The sequence below is a fragment of the Cyprinus carpio genome, chromosome A22 (assembly GCF_018340385.1).
Source record: "Cyprinus carpio isolate SPL01 chromosome A22, ASM1834038v1, whole genome shotgun sequence".
In the NCBI taxonomy this organism is placed as follows: domain Eukaryota; kingdom Metazoa; phylum Chordata; class Actinopteri; order Cypriniformes; family Cyprinidae; genus Cyprinus; species Cyprinus carpio.
In genome coordinates this window covers 21818763-21836520 of record NC_056593.1, presented here as the reverse complement: position 1 = coordinate 21836520, position 17758 = coordinate 21818763, and the positions used below count along the sequence as shown (strand labels likewise).

General features: G+C 43.2%; 1 protein-coding gene across 2 annotated transcripts in view; it reads right to left on the bottom strand.

Annotated features, from left to right (window-relative positions):
• The window catches only part of LOC109065880 (anosmin-1-like), a 75446-nt gene that overhangs the window by 8749 nt on the left and 48939 nt on the right, over positions 1-17758 (bottom strand). For both annotated transcript variants that reach the window (XM_042712248.1, XM_042712247.1), the window contains exon 7: positions 4886-5082. In XM_042712248.1, coding sequence (XP_042568182.1) covers positions 4886-5082 — 197 coding nt within the window. The remainder of the gene's footprint in view (positions 1-4885; positions 5083-17758) is intronic.

Sequence of the window (17758 nt, the reverse complement as noted above, 5' to 3'; positions counted from 1 at the left end):
GTTAGCATCTAACCAGAAGTGCAATAAGCAGTAAGTACAGAATATACAAGGTCTACAATATGTACAATAACTATACAGATAAGTATTATTGACAAAAATTTACAGATTTTAAATACTATCAGCATGATATACAGATAGGTGTACTATGAACATACTATACAGATGAATTATGTGAAGTGTATGTACACTATAGGCAGAACTATGAACATATGAACAATTTACACTATTGCAATGGAAGTAAAGTGCATAGAAAATATTTCAGTGTGCAAATGGGTTATTCAGTGTTCCTGGATGAACAGACAGTAGTGCAAGTAATAGCAAGTTTGCTGTTTTTGCTTGTTGTAAATAAATAAATAAATAAATCAGTCAGATGTAGTGATGAAGTGGGGGAGGAGTCTGTGTGTATGGTGTGGGGGGGTGTCAGAGGGCAGAGTTCAGTAAGGAGACAGCTGTAGGGAAAAAGCTGTTCCTGGATCTGCTGGTCCTTGTCCGGAGGCTCCTGAAGCGCCTCCCGGAGGGCAGGGGGTTAAACAGTCCATGGTCAGGGTGAGAGGAGTCCTTAAGAATGCTGCGAGCTCGACGTAGACAGCGTTTTCTCCTGGATGTCCTCAATAGCAGGAAGTGGTGTCCCTGTGATGCGTTGGGCAGTTTTTCACCACCCTCTGCAGTGCTTTGCGGTCAGCCACCGAGCAGTTCCCATACCAGACTGTGATGCAGCTGGTCAGGATGCTCTCGATCGCACACCGGTAAAAGTTCACCACTATGGCTGAAGACAGCTGGTTCTTCTTCAGTGTTCTGAGGAAGAAGATGCGCTGGTGAGCCTTCTTGACCAGGCTGGAGGTGTTTGTGGTCCAGGACAGGTCCTCCGTGATGGTGGTTCCCAGGAACTTGAAGCTGGAGACACGTTCAACAACCATCCCGTTAATGTGGATGGGGTCATGCGTGCTTCCTTTCTTCTTCCTGAAGTCCACAATGAGCTCCTTTGTCTTGCTGGTGTTAAGGAGCAGGTTATTGTTAGCGCACCATGTGGCCAGGTGCTGAACCTCCTCCCTGTAGGCAGTCTCATCGTTGTCACTGATGAGGCCAATCACCGTGGTGTCATCTGCAAACTTAATGATGGAGTTGGATCCATGCACAGGCTTGCAGTCATGGGTGTAAAGGGAGTAGAGGAATGGGCTCAGCACACAGCCCTGTGGTACGCCGGTGTTAAGTGTGATGGTGGAGGAGCAGGAGTGGCCTGACCTAACATGCTGAGGTCTGCTGGTCAGAAAGTCCATGATCCAGTTGCAGAGGGAGGTGTTAATGTCCAGGTCTCCAAGTTTTGTGGTCAGCTTGGAGGGAATGACGGTGTTAAATGCTGAACTGAAGTCAACAAACAACATCCGTACATATGTGTTGTTATTGTCCAGGTGTATGAGTACCGAGTGCAGCACTGTGCATACTGGTTGGTCTGTGATTCTATTTTTGAGGTAGGCAAATTGATGTGGGTCCAGTGTGGGTGGGAGGCAGTCTTTGAGGTGTGCTAGGACCAATCGCTCAAATACTTCATAATGATGGGTGTGAGTGCTACAGGGCGGTAGTCATTTAAGCACATCGGGGAGGAGTGTTTCGGGACTGGCACAATGAATGTGGACTTAAAACATGTTGGCACAGTTGCTTGGGTGAGGGACAGGTTGAAAATGTCTGTGAAGACCCGTGTAAGCTGCTCTGCACATGCTCTAAGCACACGTCCAGGAATGCCGTCCGGGCCGGCAGCCTTGTGTGCTTTGATCCGGCTCAATGCAGTGTGGACATCTGTGGAGGTGAGTTTGAGAGGTTGGTGGTCTGCTGAGTGTGTGGTTTTGGTGGCCGTCTCCTTGCCGTCGCTGTTGAAGCGAGCATAAAAGTCATTTAGCTCGTTAAGGAAGGAGACGTCCGTGACTGTTGGAGTGGAGTTGCTTGGCTTGTAGTCACTGATGACCTGGATGCCCTGCCACATGCGTCGGGGGGTCAGAGTTGGGAAAAGTGTTCCTCTACCTTCAGCTTGTAGCAGTACTTGGCCTTTTTGATGCCCCTTTTCAGGTTAGCCCTGGATTTACTGTAGGCCTGAGCGTCATCTGACCTGATGGCCTTCTGGACAGCAGTCAGGTCGGCAGTCTTACCCATGATTGCGGTTTTGAGTAATGAACCAGGCTGGGAGTTTTTAAAAGCCTCAGGAATCTTTTGCAGGTGTTTAAAAGTTAATTAGTTGATTCAGATGATTAGGTTAATAGCTCGTTTAGAGAACCTTTTCATGATATGCTAATTTTTTGAGATAGGAATTTTGGGTTTTCATGAGCTGTATGCCAAAATCATCAGATTTAAAACAATAAAAGACCTGAAATATTTCAGTTGGTGTGCAATGAATCTAAAAGATATGAAAGTTAAATTTTTATCATTACATTATGGAAAATAATGAACTTTTATCACAATATGCTAATTTTTTTAAAAGGACCTGTATTTCATGCATTCATGACCTCAAGACTAGATTATTGTAAAGTGCTAATGGGTGGGTGTTCTTTAGGATTATTAAATATGTTTCAGGGAGTGGAAAATGCAGCTGCTAGAGTGCTTACTAGAACAAAGGAATAATCACAACTGTCCAATTTTATTGTCACTTAATGCATTTTAGAATTCTGCTAATTGTTTATAAAGCTTTGAATGGTCTGGCTCTGCAACACCTAAGTGAGCTCAAATAACACTATATTTCATCATGTTCATTCTGGTCATTAAATAACACCAAGAATATCAAAATCCTCTGCCGGAGGTAGAACCTTTTCCTATTTGGCTCTGAAACTCTGGAATAGCTTTCCCAGTATTGTTTGGGATTCAGACACACTCTGTCATTTTAAGTATTCACTAAAAATCCATTTCTTAAGCCAAGCATACACCTAATTCATCACCTAATTACATGGTTATGCTGCATTAGTTAGGTCAACTGGAATTAAAAACACTTCTTATAAATCATAATTATTATGTGAAGGGTATCTGTGCTAATATGAATCATTTCATTTGAGTCATTCATTTAAAATGAATTGCTTCAAGCTGGACAGCAGTTGAAAACATCTATGCTATCAACAACACCCTCCATCCAATGATGTACTTTACCAGCAACACAGGTCACTCTATTGACCTGCACCTCAGCAGACAATATGGGATAGACCTTAAAAACACCTTATGTAGTTTTTCATTAATTGCTTTCAGCTTTCTACTTTTCTTTCATGTAACAACCTGCTGGATGACAATCTGGCTTCATAAACTGATTTTCCACAGATACTGTCCTGCTGTCATTATTTAAACTATGTGGCTGAGAGTGGGCACCAGATCAAGGGTCCTACAAGGCTGTCTTTGATACAGTAAGTCACTAGAATCGCCTTCACTGAACTGGTCATCACAAAACCTGCATTTTGCTGGTTTGTGTCCTACTTCACAGGCAGACCCTTTAATGTTTTGGCAGAGTTATGAACTAACCACATCAACTAACCACTGGAGTGCCTCAAGGTTCAGGGCTTGGTCCCCTCCCCTTTCCTCATACAGGTGGATTATTGAGTAGTGCCTGGTGGTATTATCATTATGAAGTAAAAAGTTGCTTTCTCGAATCATCATACTGTATGTTCTTCTGTGCTGAAACTATTTTCCAACCTTCTCCAATCTGCTTACTCGAGACCATGACAATGAAACCGCTGTTGATTTGAAAACATGTGGAGTCCAGCTGGTCTCCTCAGTGCAGGATTCAAGAACTGGTCTGTATACCTTAGTGTATCATTTTGGGGTATCCGACTGGCATTTCATCATAGAGAACATGTACAATAATGTGAGTAAAAAAAATAATTAGATATAAGCAACACCCTTGCTTTTTTAACCATTAAAACCTTACAATGAGTTTGTCCAGGAAGTCACTCTGAATAAATCTATCATGATATCTTCATATATTACTGTAATCTTTCAAATAAAGGCTACAGATGAAGTAGTTTCTGTACATATAAGAGACAAATATTTCTGTTCTGTTAAATGAGCCATACTTTTGTCATTCTTAAATTCTGAAATATTCTGGGCCGCTGTGCATATCGTTTCAACTAAGTTGTGTTTTTTGGACCGAACAGATTTTTTATTTTAGGCAGTTTGAAAATGATCTGACATTTTCTACTACTCTCAATAACTCTTAAACGTTTGCAGTGATCCATTCTGAGAACAAAAATCTGTCAGCTGAAATGGGCCTTTATAGGCTACTGTTCAATAAAATAGATTGCTTTCTCAGACACAGAGGTTATTGCACTGTAAAAACAAATTACCTAATCACCATTTGAGAGCTGTAGCTTTCAGGAGAGCACTTGGACTACAATAAAATATGCTGATCACTAGACCAGCTGCATCTTTGTTTTGCGGTCATGGTGGGGAACCGACTTAACTGGCTCTAGCGCTTTACTACATCACAGGTGGGCCACATGAGTCCAACACCTGCAAATCGGCGCTGGCCAAAGGGGAGCGAGGCTGACCAGTGAACCCATATGTTTAAATCCTTAAAATCAGTTGCAGATTTAGCACTTCCTGGGTCTGACGTTCCAAGACTGGAACCAAGAAAAACAATTTGGGGAAATTTCTCCCCTCTCTAAGGGTTCAATTCAACTCTATGAGAGAAAGGTAAAAATTGTTCTCTAACCTCAACAAGATTTTGGCCACTATCTTCAACCTTAGTCTGGCTTAATTTTCTTACTCATTCTTTTGAAATGAACTTTCCACATACATAAACACTGAGTGTAACCTCCTGCAGGTTCACAGTTTAGCAGAGATATAAAAGCATGCACAGTATTTGAGAGAATATGCCAGCAGAGGGGTGAGACAGAGGGCTGAGCTCAGGAGGGCTTACCCCATCTGTGATCCGTCCTGCCCGGCTCTGGCTGTTTGGGGGTGTTCCTCGAGTGCTCCAGGTCACCTTGTAATGGTGGACCACTAAGTCGCTCTCCCTGGGGGCCTCCCACAGGACCAGAACACTCACTGTGCTGTCAGGGTGAACCGTCTGATTCCCTATTCTGGCATTCTGTGGGGTCTCTGGGGGAAACGGATCTGAAAAGAGATGTGAAGGTGCTTCAGTCAGACCACTGCTTTTCATCACACTCTTGTCAGTTTATTTGTGTTCGCCTGACATCACCTGAGGTGAACCACTGAAGAAGACTTCAGAAATTATTGCCCAAGACATGAGAAAAATGTCAATAGGACACACTATTGATGGCCAACTTTATTGCTCATGTGACTTTTTCAGGGATGTGATTTTTCCATATTTATACAGATTTTATTAAATATTTTTCTCACTAGCAGTGCATGATCCAGTGTATTCAGTGTCTCGGTTTGCAGTAAATGCAGCTTCACACAAACTCATCACATCAACCATCTTCCCAGGTTTGTAATGAGCATCAATTATAAATCTGTTGTCATCAAAAAAGTTTTACAGTCTTCCTGCAATTTTGTGCCAAAATAAAAGCTCTCTGGTTAAACGCTTGAAAGCAAAGTAGACAGACAAAAATATTAGCATTGTGATATTTTTCTTATTATTACTTTTTTAAAATTTACAGTACAATAGTATTATTGTAACAGTAGCATAAAATATATCTTTTAATAGATTTGTTTAATTTTTATAATTTAAATAATAATAAAATAAAATAAAAATTTGAATACTACTTTTGAAATATTAAGAAAAAATATATAAATATATATATGTTGCTTGAGGTGGCATTAAAATAAGAAAAGGTCAAACATTTGTTGTCTTCTGGAGTGTTTTCACAAGCTACCAAATTGTTCAGCAGGGATAAAGCAGTGTGTGTATGTGTGTGGTTAATATGGTTCTTAGAGAGGTGAGACAGACAGTGAGTGTGTGAATTTTTGTGCATGTTTCTGTTTATGTGACAAACAGAGCTGCTCCAGACATGAGATGAATAGTGTGTGTATAAGTGTACTAATGTGTCCACTGCCGCTGCTGGGAGACACACTCCACACATGACCACTGCCAGTGATGCCCAAATAATCCAGACAGGACAAGAGTGTAGATATAACTTTCAGTCCACACCTCATTTTACTGTAAACACACCCACCAGAGCCTTAAAAACAGTTATGACTAGAGACACCTTATCTCAATAAAAGATATATATTTTATTTATCTTAGAATTTTTTTTATTTATATATTTATTCTAATCTGAACTAGTGCTCTTTTGATCCACTTATTGGACTTATTTACATACTTATAGGAATTAATTATATGTGATTTCATTTGAATTGTAATTAATAATTAGTGTAATTAATAAAGTGTAATGCTGATGATGAATGTTTAATGTAATTAAACATTCATCATCATGAATGTTTAATTACAAATATTTTAAAATATGTGACTTGCAAGTGTATATTTTACAATTAATGTTAGTATTAACATTAATTGTAAAATATACACTTGCAAGTCACATATTTTAAAATATTTGTAATTAAACATTCATGATGATGAAGTTGCAATTTAGTACATCTAAAGTATATTAACTTTAAAGGGGTCAAATGATGCAATTAAAATTTTTCCTTTCTCTTTGGAGTGTTAAAAGCTCTTGGTGTATAAAGAAGATCTGTAAAGTTGCAAAGACTAAAGTCTCAAATCCAAAGAGATATTCTTTTTCAAAGTTAAGACTCATCCATGCCCCCTGAAACGGCTCGTTCTAATACACCCCCACATCTCTACGTCACTGTGTGGGAAGATTTGCATAACACCACCCAAATGTTCACGCAAAGAAAGAAGGCGTACCTTTTGCTCTTGTTGTAGTATTGTTGTTGCCGCCGCCACCATGTCGTATAGACGCTGTGTGTTTCACTGTGAAAGAGAACCTACTTTGTTTGGCCTTCCAAAAGAGGACGATATCTGCTTCGTCATGCCTGGAGCTGATCCGTGCTGGTCGCTGAGGATATACATCAACATTGCACTGTGGATCGCCGAATCGGTATTCACCGTGGACGAAGCGGAGTCAAGCCCGGGGTCGTCACATGTGGTTGCCGCAAGCACAAGGTACGCTCCTTCGTAGAATCCACCTCAAGCCGCCCGCCTCCCCTTACCAAAAAGTAGTATACTTCAAGTTTATTTTATTAAGTATACTTAAGTAAAGTTCAAGTATATTTAGACTTTTTGTAAGTATAAGTCAAGTATACATATGTCATTTTAAGTATATTTCTGAGAAGTAAATAAAGCCCATTTCTGAAAAGTACATAAAAAGTAAACTAAAAGCATACTTTCCTATTTTTAGTTTAAAAGAAGTATACTAATAGCACACTTGAATAAACTTCTTTTTCATAAGGGTCTACTCACTCAAGCCGGCCGGTGTGTGACACTGTTTCGTTGAGAAAGCGAAACTACTTTGTTTGGCCTTCCAAAAGAGGACACGACTAGAAATCATGTTTCTATCACGTTTATAATGGGTTTTATGTTTATGTCGTCCTCACTCCAGCCGGAAAAGGCATCACAATATGTTAAGAGGCGTAACATTTCCATCACATGCTTGAGGCATTCAATCACAATGCGCTGGATAGCTGGCCAATCACAGCACACTTCGCTTTTCAGAGCGATAAGCTTTGTAAAAATCTACGCATTTCAGAAGGCGGGGCATAGAGGAGAAACAATAATGTACAGTATGTGGAAAATAATGTGTTTTTTTAACCTTAAACCACATAAACACATTTCTTTACACCAAATACACCAAATAATGTTCTTTTTAGCAGCATCATATGACCCCTTTAAATGCCATTTTGGAAAACAAACTACAGTTAACATTATAATCAAGTACTTTATGTGTGATTAAGTATGTTACAACAGTATGTTAGACACATCAGAACTGTATTTTAAAACTTGATCAAATATTATTAAAACTAAATTATTTAAAACGTAGTATAACACTTTTGACATTATTAAAAATGCATTAAAATGTAGTGTGTTAAACAGTCATGAAAGTGTACTCTCTTGAAGTAATCTTAAGTACAGCTTTTCAAAAATATACTTTCAAGATTTGAAATATACTACAAGTGCACATTTAATACGATAAAATGGTTTTCTTTTTCACAAAGGGTTTCATTTCTCATCTGAAATATTTTCGCCCATTTTATTATTGGTCAGGCAAAAGTCAAATATCCCATCATGTAGAAAAGCAGAAGCACACCCTCCCTCTCTATAGAAACACACTATTTACGGTATCATTCATGTCTGTAGCATGTGGAACAAGTCACTAACTTTAGGCATCAGCAATATTAATATTGATACTTGACAAAGCAAACACTAATAATGCATTACATCCTGTTTCAAAGCATGAAAATAAAGACGCGCAGCACACGCTCTGTTTCCGATTAAAGCAAAAGGCCAGCTGCTTTACCTTGGAGACCAATCAGTGTGCATTGAGCATGACAGAGGAAAGATGCTTTGATATGTCAGTTTAGCTCACATGCTAATGTCGTGACTGTGGGGCTTCTGAAGAGAGCGGGTTTGGTCTTCGGGCTCATTGAAGTTGGGTTCATTTCAGACTCGAGGGCAGCAACTAAACAAAGCACATAATGGCTAGTTCCCCAGCACAAAACTGTCTCTTTGTATTTGTTCTCAGATAATCATTAGGTCACACAGGATCATTCATCTGCAGGTTTCCTTCCAGCAACGGCAGCCACGTGCCCAACCTCTGACCTCAGGCATTCTTAATTCGACCCCTCCCAACCCTCGGACCCCACATCCTCCAGCAGTTTCACTTTTGAGACCCACAGTAGGATGAAACGAAGAACGAACTCCATGTGGTAGAAACTTCTTTCCAAGATCTCCAACATGTTCTGTGCAAATGTTTAGTGTTTATGTGACAATGGGTTCTGAAGTTGCCTGTGCCAGTACAAGATATTGCTTCAGCATTGGAGCATGCTAATTTCCATTCCACTCTTAGCTAACGTGTGTTGACTGTCTTGACGTGAAGCAGATCGGACATTAAGAAAGAGTTTGGATGACGCTCCCAGGACATTCCAGAAAGATGTCAGATATTTCTAACACTCGTTTTATTCTTGCTGAGTTTAGCACGCACTCTCCAAGAGTTTGTAATCTTTTAAAATAGCACAAGGTTTGACTCCAGTCGTTGTTGGCAGCGGCTTGTGTGTTGCCTCGGTCTGTGTGTAATTATATCTTGGCCGTGGTTTTGATCTTGAAACATGCCAACCCAAGCACCCCTGAGGTCTGGGATGATATGGGCCATATCACTCAGATCAGAGAGCATTACAGGTATGATATTAAACTATCTGGTACCAAAAAACATTTCTTCTAACGTGTCCAAAACCCAAATTCCAGGTCTGAATCTGAGTTTGATTTCAGCTTGCTCTGGAGGATGTTTTCCGTATCCATGGAAAAGCTTATTTCATACTATTAGAAACATGTTTCACATACTGAGCACTGGCCAGACCCCGAGCGCAGGAGGTGTTGTGTTTGTGCGTGTGTATGTGTGCAGGTGACCATGTGTCGGAGGATTTCTGGGGTTTATGGCAGTGAGTGGTTTTCCAGTGATGCAGTACTGCTGCGCTCTGTGGTTCATCCTTTGGGGATTCACACATTCTATGCACTGTCCGCTGTCACAGACACAAAGCCTTCAGTGGGGTGTAAACTGAATATCGAATATCTATAGGGTTACAAACAGTGATTTGTTCTCAAGAAATTAACCAACTTCAGCTTTTGTATTATGTTGTAGGTCAATTTTTGAGTTGTTGGGAATACTGGTAAACCAATGTTTTTTTTTTCTTGATATTTTGTGACTTCTTGTGATGTGATGTGTTGTGGAATGTGAATACTAAATTTCTATTAAGATTATGATGGTTAAGTGTCATTTTTTACCCACATATTTCATGGTTAGATGCAACTGCAAACATCCCCGAAAAATTTAATGTATTTTGTTATGTCAGTTTTTTAAGTACCCTTTAAGAGTATTTATATTTACATTTATGCATTTGGCAGATAGATTTATACAAAGAATTTTATACTGTGTTTTACATTTTTAAATAATTTATAAATGATAATTTTGTAATAATCTTAGTGTTGCTACACTGTAAAAAACAACAACAACAAAAACAACAACAACAACAACAACAACAGTGAGATGTTTGGTAGCACAGGGCGCCAAACATTTACCATTAATGGAAATAATGGTTAAAGATTGTTTTTTAAAAAGCGGTCAATGACTGGCAGAAGCAACTGGCAAACAAAAAACTGTAAAATGAAGGTAAAATATCCTAATTTTTCTTAACTGTTTTAATTTTTCTTTCCTGGATCATTATTGTGAACCAGTCTCTGTGTTTACAAAATATTTTTATTTTAAAGATTGTTTATTGATGGTTATTGTGAATGATGTATTTCAACTATCAGCAACTGTAACACAGTTACAGCCTTTAAATAAAGCAACATGCAGCATAACATCAATGCTTCTCAGTCCTCTCCTGGACTGAAGCACAATGATGACCCACAAAACCCTTTAAATCCCAGTAGAAACATGAAACACTAACAGATCTCTCTAGATCTCAGCATCTGTATTACAAACCAGCCTGACTTTATTACTTTCATACAAATCTTGAGAATTAATTTAGATGTTGAAGTTTGAAGTCACTTTAGAGACTCTTTCACCTAGATATCACACTATAGAGACTGTGTCTGTTCCCCGAACTAGAAAATACAAAAAACGTCCAAACCAATTTAAGAGTAACAATTGAATTAATTTTCAACAAATAAAAAACAGATGCAATACAGATAAACAAATTATAAAGCTTGGTTTATTGAATATCAGGTCCCTTTCTACAAAAGCACTTTTTGTAAATGATATGATCACTGATCATAACCTAGATGTGCTCTGTTTGACAGAAACCTGGCTAAAACCTGATGATTACATTATTTTAAATGAGTCTACCCCCCAAGATTACTGTTATAAACATGAGCAGCGTCCAAAAGGTAAAGGGAGAGGTGTTGCTTCAATTTATAACAATGTTTTCAGTATTTCTCAGAGGGCGGGCTTCAGGTATAACTCGTTTGAAGTAATGGTGCTTCATATAACATTGTCCAGAGAAACAAGTGTTAATGATAAATCCCCTGTGATGTTTGTAATGGCTACTGTATATAGGCCACCAGGGCACCATACATCCTTTATTTAAGAATGCCCTGATTTTATATCCGAGTTATTGTTGGCTGTAGATAAAGTTTTAATTGTTGGTTATTTTATTATCCATGTTGATAATGAAAAAGATGCATTGGGATTAGCATTCATAGACATTCTGAACTCTATTGGGGTTAGACAACACGTCTCAGGACCTACTCATTATCGAAATCATACTCTAGATCTAATACTGTCACATGGAACTGATGTTGATGGTGTTGAAATTATGCAGCCAAGCACTGATATCTCAGATAATTATTTAGTTTTGTGCAAACTTCATATAGCTAAAACTTTAAATTCCACTTCTTGTTACAAGTATGGTAGAATCATCACTTCTAGCACAAAAGACTGCTTTGTAAGTAATCTTCCTGATGTATCCCAATTCCTTAGCATATCCAAAACCTCAGAACAACTAGAGGTATTTCATATTGCTTGGTGGGAAAGTAACCTATCCTACAGAAAAGCATTAAAAACTGCTAGATCTGATTGCTTTAGAAGAAAACAAACATAAACCCAGGTATTTATTCAATACAGTGGCTAAATTATCGAAAAATAAAGCATCAACAAGTGTTGACATTTCCCAACAGCACATCAGTAATGAACTACTTTACTTCTAAGATCGATACTTTTAGAGATAAAATTGTAACATGCAGCCATCAGCTATAGTCTTGCATCAGATAGCGTGCTATAGATCGGCTGAGGAACAATTCCACTCATTCTCTACTATAGGAGAGGAAGAATTATATAAACTTGTTAAATCATCTAAACCAACAACATGTATGTTAGACCCTATTCCATCTAAGCTCCTAAAAGATGTGCTTCCAGAAGTCATAGATCCTCTTCTGACTATTAATTCATCATTGTCATTAGGATATGTCCCCAAAACCTTCAAACTGGCTGTTATTAAGACCACACTTGTTACATTATAGTCCTCCATGTCCGCTGCATTCTCAAAACTCTGGCAATTTGATAATACCTAGAATATCAAAATCAACTGCGGGCGGCAGATCCTTTTCCTATTTAGTGCCTAAACTCTGGAATAACCAATACACAGTGATGCAGCTAGTCAGGATGCTCTCGATGGTGCCTCTGTAGAAGGTGCACATGATGGGGGCTGGGGCCATTTGCGGAGGAAGTAGAGACGCTGCTGTGATTTCTTGGCCAGTGCTGCAGTGTTGTCAGTCAAGGAGAGGTCCTCTGTGATGTGCACAGCCAGGAACTTGGTGCTGCTCACTCTTTCCACAGTCGCACCATTGATGCTCAGAGGAGCATGCTGAGTGTGCACTCTCCTGAAGTCAACAACAATCTCCTTTGTCTTCTCCATGTTCAGAGACAGATTGTTGTCACTGCACCACCTGGCCAGGCGGCTCACCTCCCTCCTGTAGTTTGTCTCGTCTCTGTTGCTAATGAGACCTACCAAAGTTGTGTCATCTGCAAACTTAATAAAGAGGTTGGAGTTGTGTGAAGGTGTGCAGTCGTGGGTCAGCAGAGTGAAGAGGAGGAGGCTCAGTACACATCCTTGGGGGGCGCCAGTGTTCAGTGTGATGGTGCTGGATGTTTTACTGCCGACCCGTACTGCCTGAGGTATTTCAGTCAGAAAGTCTAATTTAAACTAAACTGAGCTGGATGATGACATCACTGGATTCAATAATGAACTGCCTTTAACTGTCCTTTTGCATTGACACACTGTTTTCCTAATTAATGTTGTTCAGTGCATTTGCTTTAGTTTAGTCTTGACCCTTGACCTTTTAACACTATTTTTTCTGAGATAGCTATAACTGTGTTAAAGCACATTTGTTATAACACAAATCGTGAGAGAAAATCTAATCAGATGATGTTGGTTATTTATTGATGATGATTCAATCATCATGTAGTGGTCTCATGCACATTATTATAGCAGTCAAAACTGATGCATGAAATCCTGCTCTGCTATAACACTTAATGAAAATTTTTGTCATTATGCAGAAATTATTCAGACAGGATCATGTAGCCTCACAGACATCATCTAGAATCTGCGTATGAATCTCAACAATGGTGACAGTCAACAAAATATTTAGATAAACATATCAACTCTAAATTTCACAAAACAAGCTACTAAAGTCTACTAAAAGCTATTTATTGATTGTCATCATTGTTGAGATTCATGTGCTGATTCTTGACGTTTGTGTGAGTCAAAGACGCAACTCAAAACACTTTCTATGTAATGAATTTTTAAAAATGAGAAAATCTGTAGGTCATAATGTCACAAGACTGCTGTTAACGATACAAAAACAACAGCTAACGTACTGAGTTCACAAAATTGAGTCTGTGAAAAAAAGTGTTAAAATCCATTGAAAAATCATACGCTTTCAGTATTTATTTATCTATTTATCTTTGTAATGTAAAATAACTATTAATGTCATAGGTTTACTGCTAGAATTTTTTATTTTTTTTTGTATGGAAAGCCTGAAGAGCACATATGTGTACCTTTGGCAACAACAGCGTTTCAGTATCAGCTCTTTGTGAAGTCATTTTCAAACTATTCAAGTATTTATGCATCGTGAAAACAAAGAAATGAAAAAATAAACTGATATGCAGAGGCTGGACAGAGCTTTACCCTGGCCATAAAATGCTGCTTTGTGATAAAGCTGACTGTATCTGCAATCTCTGTCTAAAGTTATTTTTTTTCCTACCCAATTCCAAACTCAGGGTACAAAATTAACCCTGGAAACTGTCCACCATCCCCAAGCCATATTTAAACAATTACATCTGTCCCATGTGTTTTAATCTGTTCAACAGAAATGAAATGTGACATCATTACTGTACAAAATGAATATATCTTAAAGTTACTTCAGAATCGATTCACTTGGCGGAGTAATAATCCAAGCAGCCAAACATATGGGAGGGATAATAATAGTTCCCTATCTGTCGGTCACTACGAGTTATGTCGAACGACATATGGGGTCTCACTTGGGAGGCCAATCATCTCTGAGTTTTAAGAGAAAACGCCAATGAAAATTGGCTAGTGGATTTAACATACCTGAGCCACTCCCCGTGCCTACGGGTATAAATAGGCGACAGGTGCATCCACTCATTCAGATTTTTGCTTCGGAGCCGAGTAGTTGATGGGATATCACTACAAAGCCGTTTCATCTTTGTGTTGTGGAGAGCTGTTCCTGGTCGGCGTGACGGCGCACTACAGCGGTGTCCCTGCAGCAGTGATTCCCCTGGGCGCTTCGGCTAAGAGAGCAGTTCCTAAAAGAGCAAATCACGGACGATTCGCGTCTTTTTCAAGATGCCGTTTCGTCCGTGTCCTTCTGGATGCGGTCGTTTCCTGTCCGCGGTTGACGGTCACGAGCGTTGTCTGCAGTGCCTGGGCGTCAAACACGCTGAGGCAGCGCTCGTGGATGACTCATGCGTCTATTGTGGGCGTATGAGCATGGCATCGCTGCGATCGCGTCTCTCACTCCTCAAGGGGAGTGCAGCAGACCCCTCTGTCGCCACCCGTCCCGGTTTCTCTGGCTCGAGCAGAGGACCGCCGGCTGGCGCTCTGGGAGATCTGAGGGTGACAGTGAGAGCTTCTCCGCCGGGCCACGCCCCACGGACCTCTCACTCCTCCCGCAGCGCATGTCCCGTGCGGCTGCCGATTGATTCTGCTGAGCCGTCTCACGGCGGCCCCAGCGTGTCTTTCGGTGCACCGCCCGAGGATCAGATGTCGATTGCAGCATCGGGGGATGGGCTATCGGCTTCTGAGGATGAGGATTCGGCGGGGCTGCCCCCCTCGGGTGTTGTCGCCACTGCCGAATCTGACTTAGAGTTGTCAGCCATGCTTGCCCGGGCAGCCGTGAGCATCGGGCTGGAGGTGACTACACCGCCCAGCCCTGAGCGCTCGCGGCTGGATGATTGGTTTCTCGGCGCGGAGCGCGGCTCACAACCGCGTTCTGCTCCGGTTCCTTTCTTCCCGGAGGTGCATGAAGAGGTGACGAAGTCGTGGACGGCCCCTTTTACGGCCAGAAGCCGCTCGTCTCCCTCTTCCATCCTCACCACCCTCGATGGTGGGGCAGCCAGGGGGTACGTGGACATTCCCCAGGTGGAGAGAGCAGTTGCGGTGCACCTGTGCCCGCAAAACGCCACCACTTGGAGGAATCGTCCGCGTCTCCCGTCCAAGGCCTGTAAGCTGTCGGCGGCTCTGGCTGCCAAGGCTTACAGTGCTGCGGGCCAGGCTGCCTCTGCCCTGCATGCCATGGCTATCCTGCAGGTACATCAAGCCAAGGCGCTAAAAGCAATGCACGAGGGTGGTACCGACCCGAGGTTGATGCAGGAGCTGCGCACGGCGACTGACTTCGCCGTACGGGCGACGAAAGTCACGGCGCGGTCCCTCGGGAAGGCGATGTCCACGTTAGTGGTCCAGGAGCGCCATCTCTGGCTAAACCTGGCCGAGATGAGAGACGTCGACAAAGCTCGCTTTCTTGATGCTCCCATCTCCCAGGCAGGCCTGTTCGGCGACACTGTCGAGGACTTTGCCCAGCAGTTCTCAGCAGTGCAAAAGCAGACTGAGGCCATCCAACACATCTTGCCCCGACGTGATCCTCCGGTTGCCACCATTCCGTCGCGGGCAGTGCCTCAGCCTGCTCGTCGCTGTGGGCGCCCCCCTGCGTCCTCCACACCAGCTCCGCCCCATGCTGAGAGTTCTTCAAGGTCCGGCGCGTCGAGCCCCGCGCAGGAGAGCGGCGCCCCCCGTGTCACTCCCGGCTGCGAAGTCCTCGGGAAGACGACTAAGCGGCCCTGACACGGGCAACTCGGAGATGTGGGAGACTGCTCTTCAGGAGTTGGCGGAAACAGCGCCACTCCTTCCCCCGGAGGAGGGCCGGGTGGAGAATCTTCAGTTTACGTTTCTTGTTGTTCCGCCGCTGGTCCAACGGCCGGCGGCACCCACTTTTTCAATAAAAGAGCAATTTCCCTTTCCTCCGAGTTGCAAGGCTCGTGGGTTGACGATGAGCGACGCACTGCCTCCTCATTCTCACCCACGACGCCCCCCTTCGCCAGCGGTCAAGAGGTCGCGGTTCGGAGACGCAACGCCTCTCCACGCGTCTCTGGCCAGTTCCTCCGGGAACACGGGGAGTGTGGCTGTGATGATTCGGAACGCGATGCTTTCTGGGCCATCCGACACAGCTCCCCATCGCTGCACCACTGCGGGTATGTCGACTGTCCCTTTGGTGCCACTTGTACGGAGTTTGGGAGCGTGGCTTGCGCTGCCCAACCCGTCACGCTGGATCATTCGGACGGTCCGACTCGGTTACGCGATTCAGTTCGCCCGGCGACCTCCCAAGTTCAATGGCGTGCTCGAGACTTCGGTGGCAGTCCGGGACACCTCTGTCTTGCGCGAGGAGATTGCTGTCCTCCTGGCGAAGGATGCAATCGAGCCGGTCCCTCCAGCCGAGATGAGGACGGGGTTTTACAGCCCTTACTTCATCGTACCCAAGAAAAGCGGTGGCCTTCGACCTATCCTGGATCTGCGAGTCTTGAATCGGGCCCTGCACAAGCTCCCGTTCAAGATGTTGACGCAGAAACGCATTATCAAATGCGTTCAGCCCGAGGACTGGTTTGCAGCGATCGACCTGAAAGACGCGTACTTTCATGTCTCGATCCTCCCTCGTCACAGACCGTTTCTGCGGTTTGCATTCGAGGGTCAGGCATGGCAGTACAAGGTCCTCCCCTTCGGGCTCTCCCTGTCTCCCCCGTGTCTTCATGAAGGTCGCGGAGGGCGCCCTTGCACCACTTTTGGAAGTGGGCATCAGGATCCTCGACTATCTCGACGACTGGCTCATTATGGCCCGGTCCCGAGAGGAGTTGTGCGATCACAGGGACTTCGTGCTCCGGCACCTCAGTCAGTTGGGGCTTCAGGTCAACCGAGAGAAGAGCAAGCTCTCCCCTGCGCAGAGAATCTCTTATCTCGGTATGGAGTTAGACTCGGTGAGTATGACGGCACGTCTCACCAGCGAGCGTGCCCAGTCAGTGCTGAACTGCCTGAGTTCCTTCAGAGGCAGGACAGTGGTACCACTGAAACACTTTCAGAGGCTCCTGGGGCATATGGCATCCGCAGCCGCAGTCACGCCGCTCGGGTTGCTTCATATGAGGCCACTTCAGCACTGGTTGCACTCCCGAGTCCCGAGATGGGCATGGCGCCGCGGTACACATCGTGTCACCATCACACCGATGTGTCGCCGCCGATTCAGCCCCTGGTCAGACCTTGCCTTTCTACGGGCCGGCGTGCCCTTAGAACAGGTGTCCCGGCATGTTGTTGTCACAACAGATGCCTCCAAAACGGGCTGGGGCGCGACATGCAACGGGCAGGCAGCTTCAGGGTCCTGGACAGGACCTCGACTGCTTTGGCACATCAACTGTCTGGAGTTGCTGGCAGTGCATCTAGCTTTACGGCGGTTTCGGCCGCTGTTGCTGGACAAGCACGTGTTGGTCCGCACGGACAACACTGCGGCTGTTTCGTACATCAACCGACAGGGCGGTCTACGATCACGTCGCATGTCTCAACTCGCCCGCCATCTCCTCCTCTGGAGTCAGACGCGGCT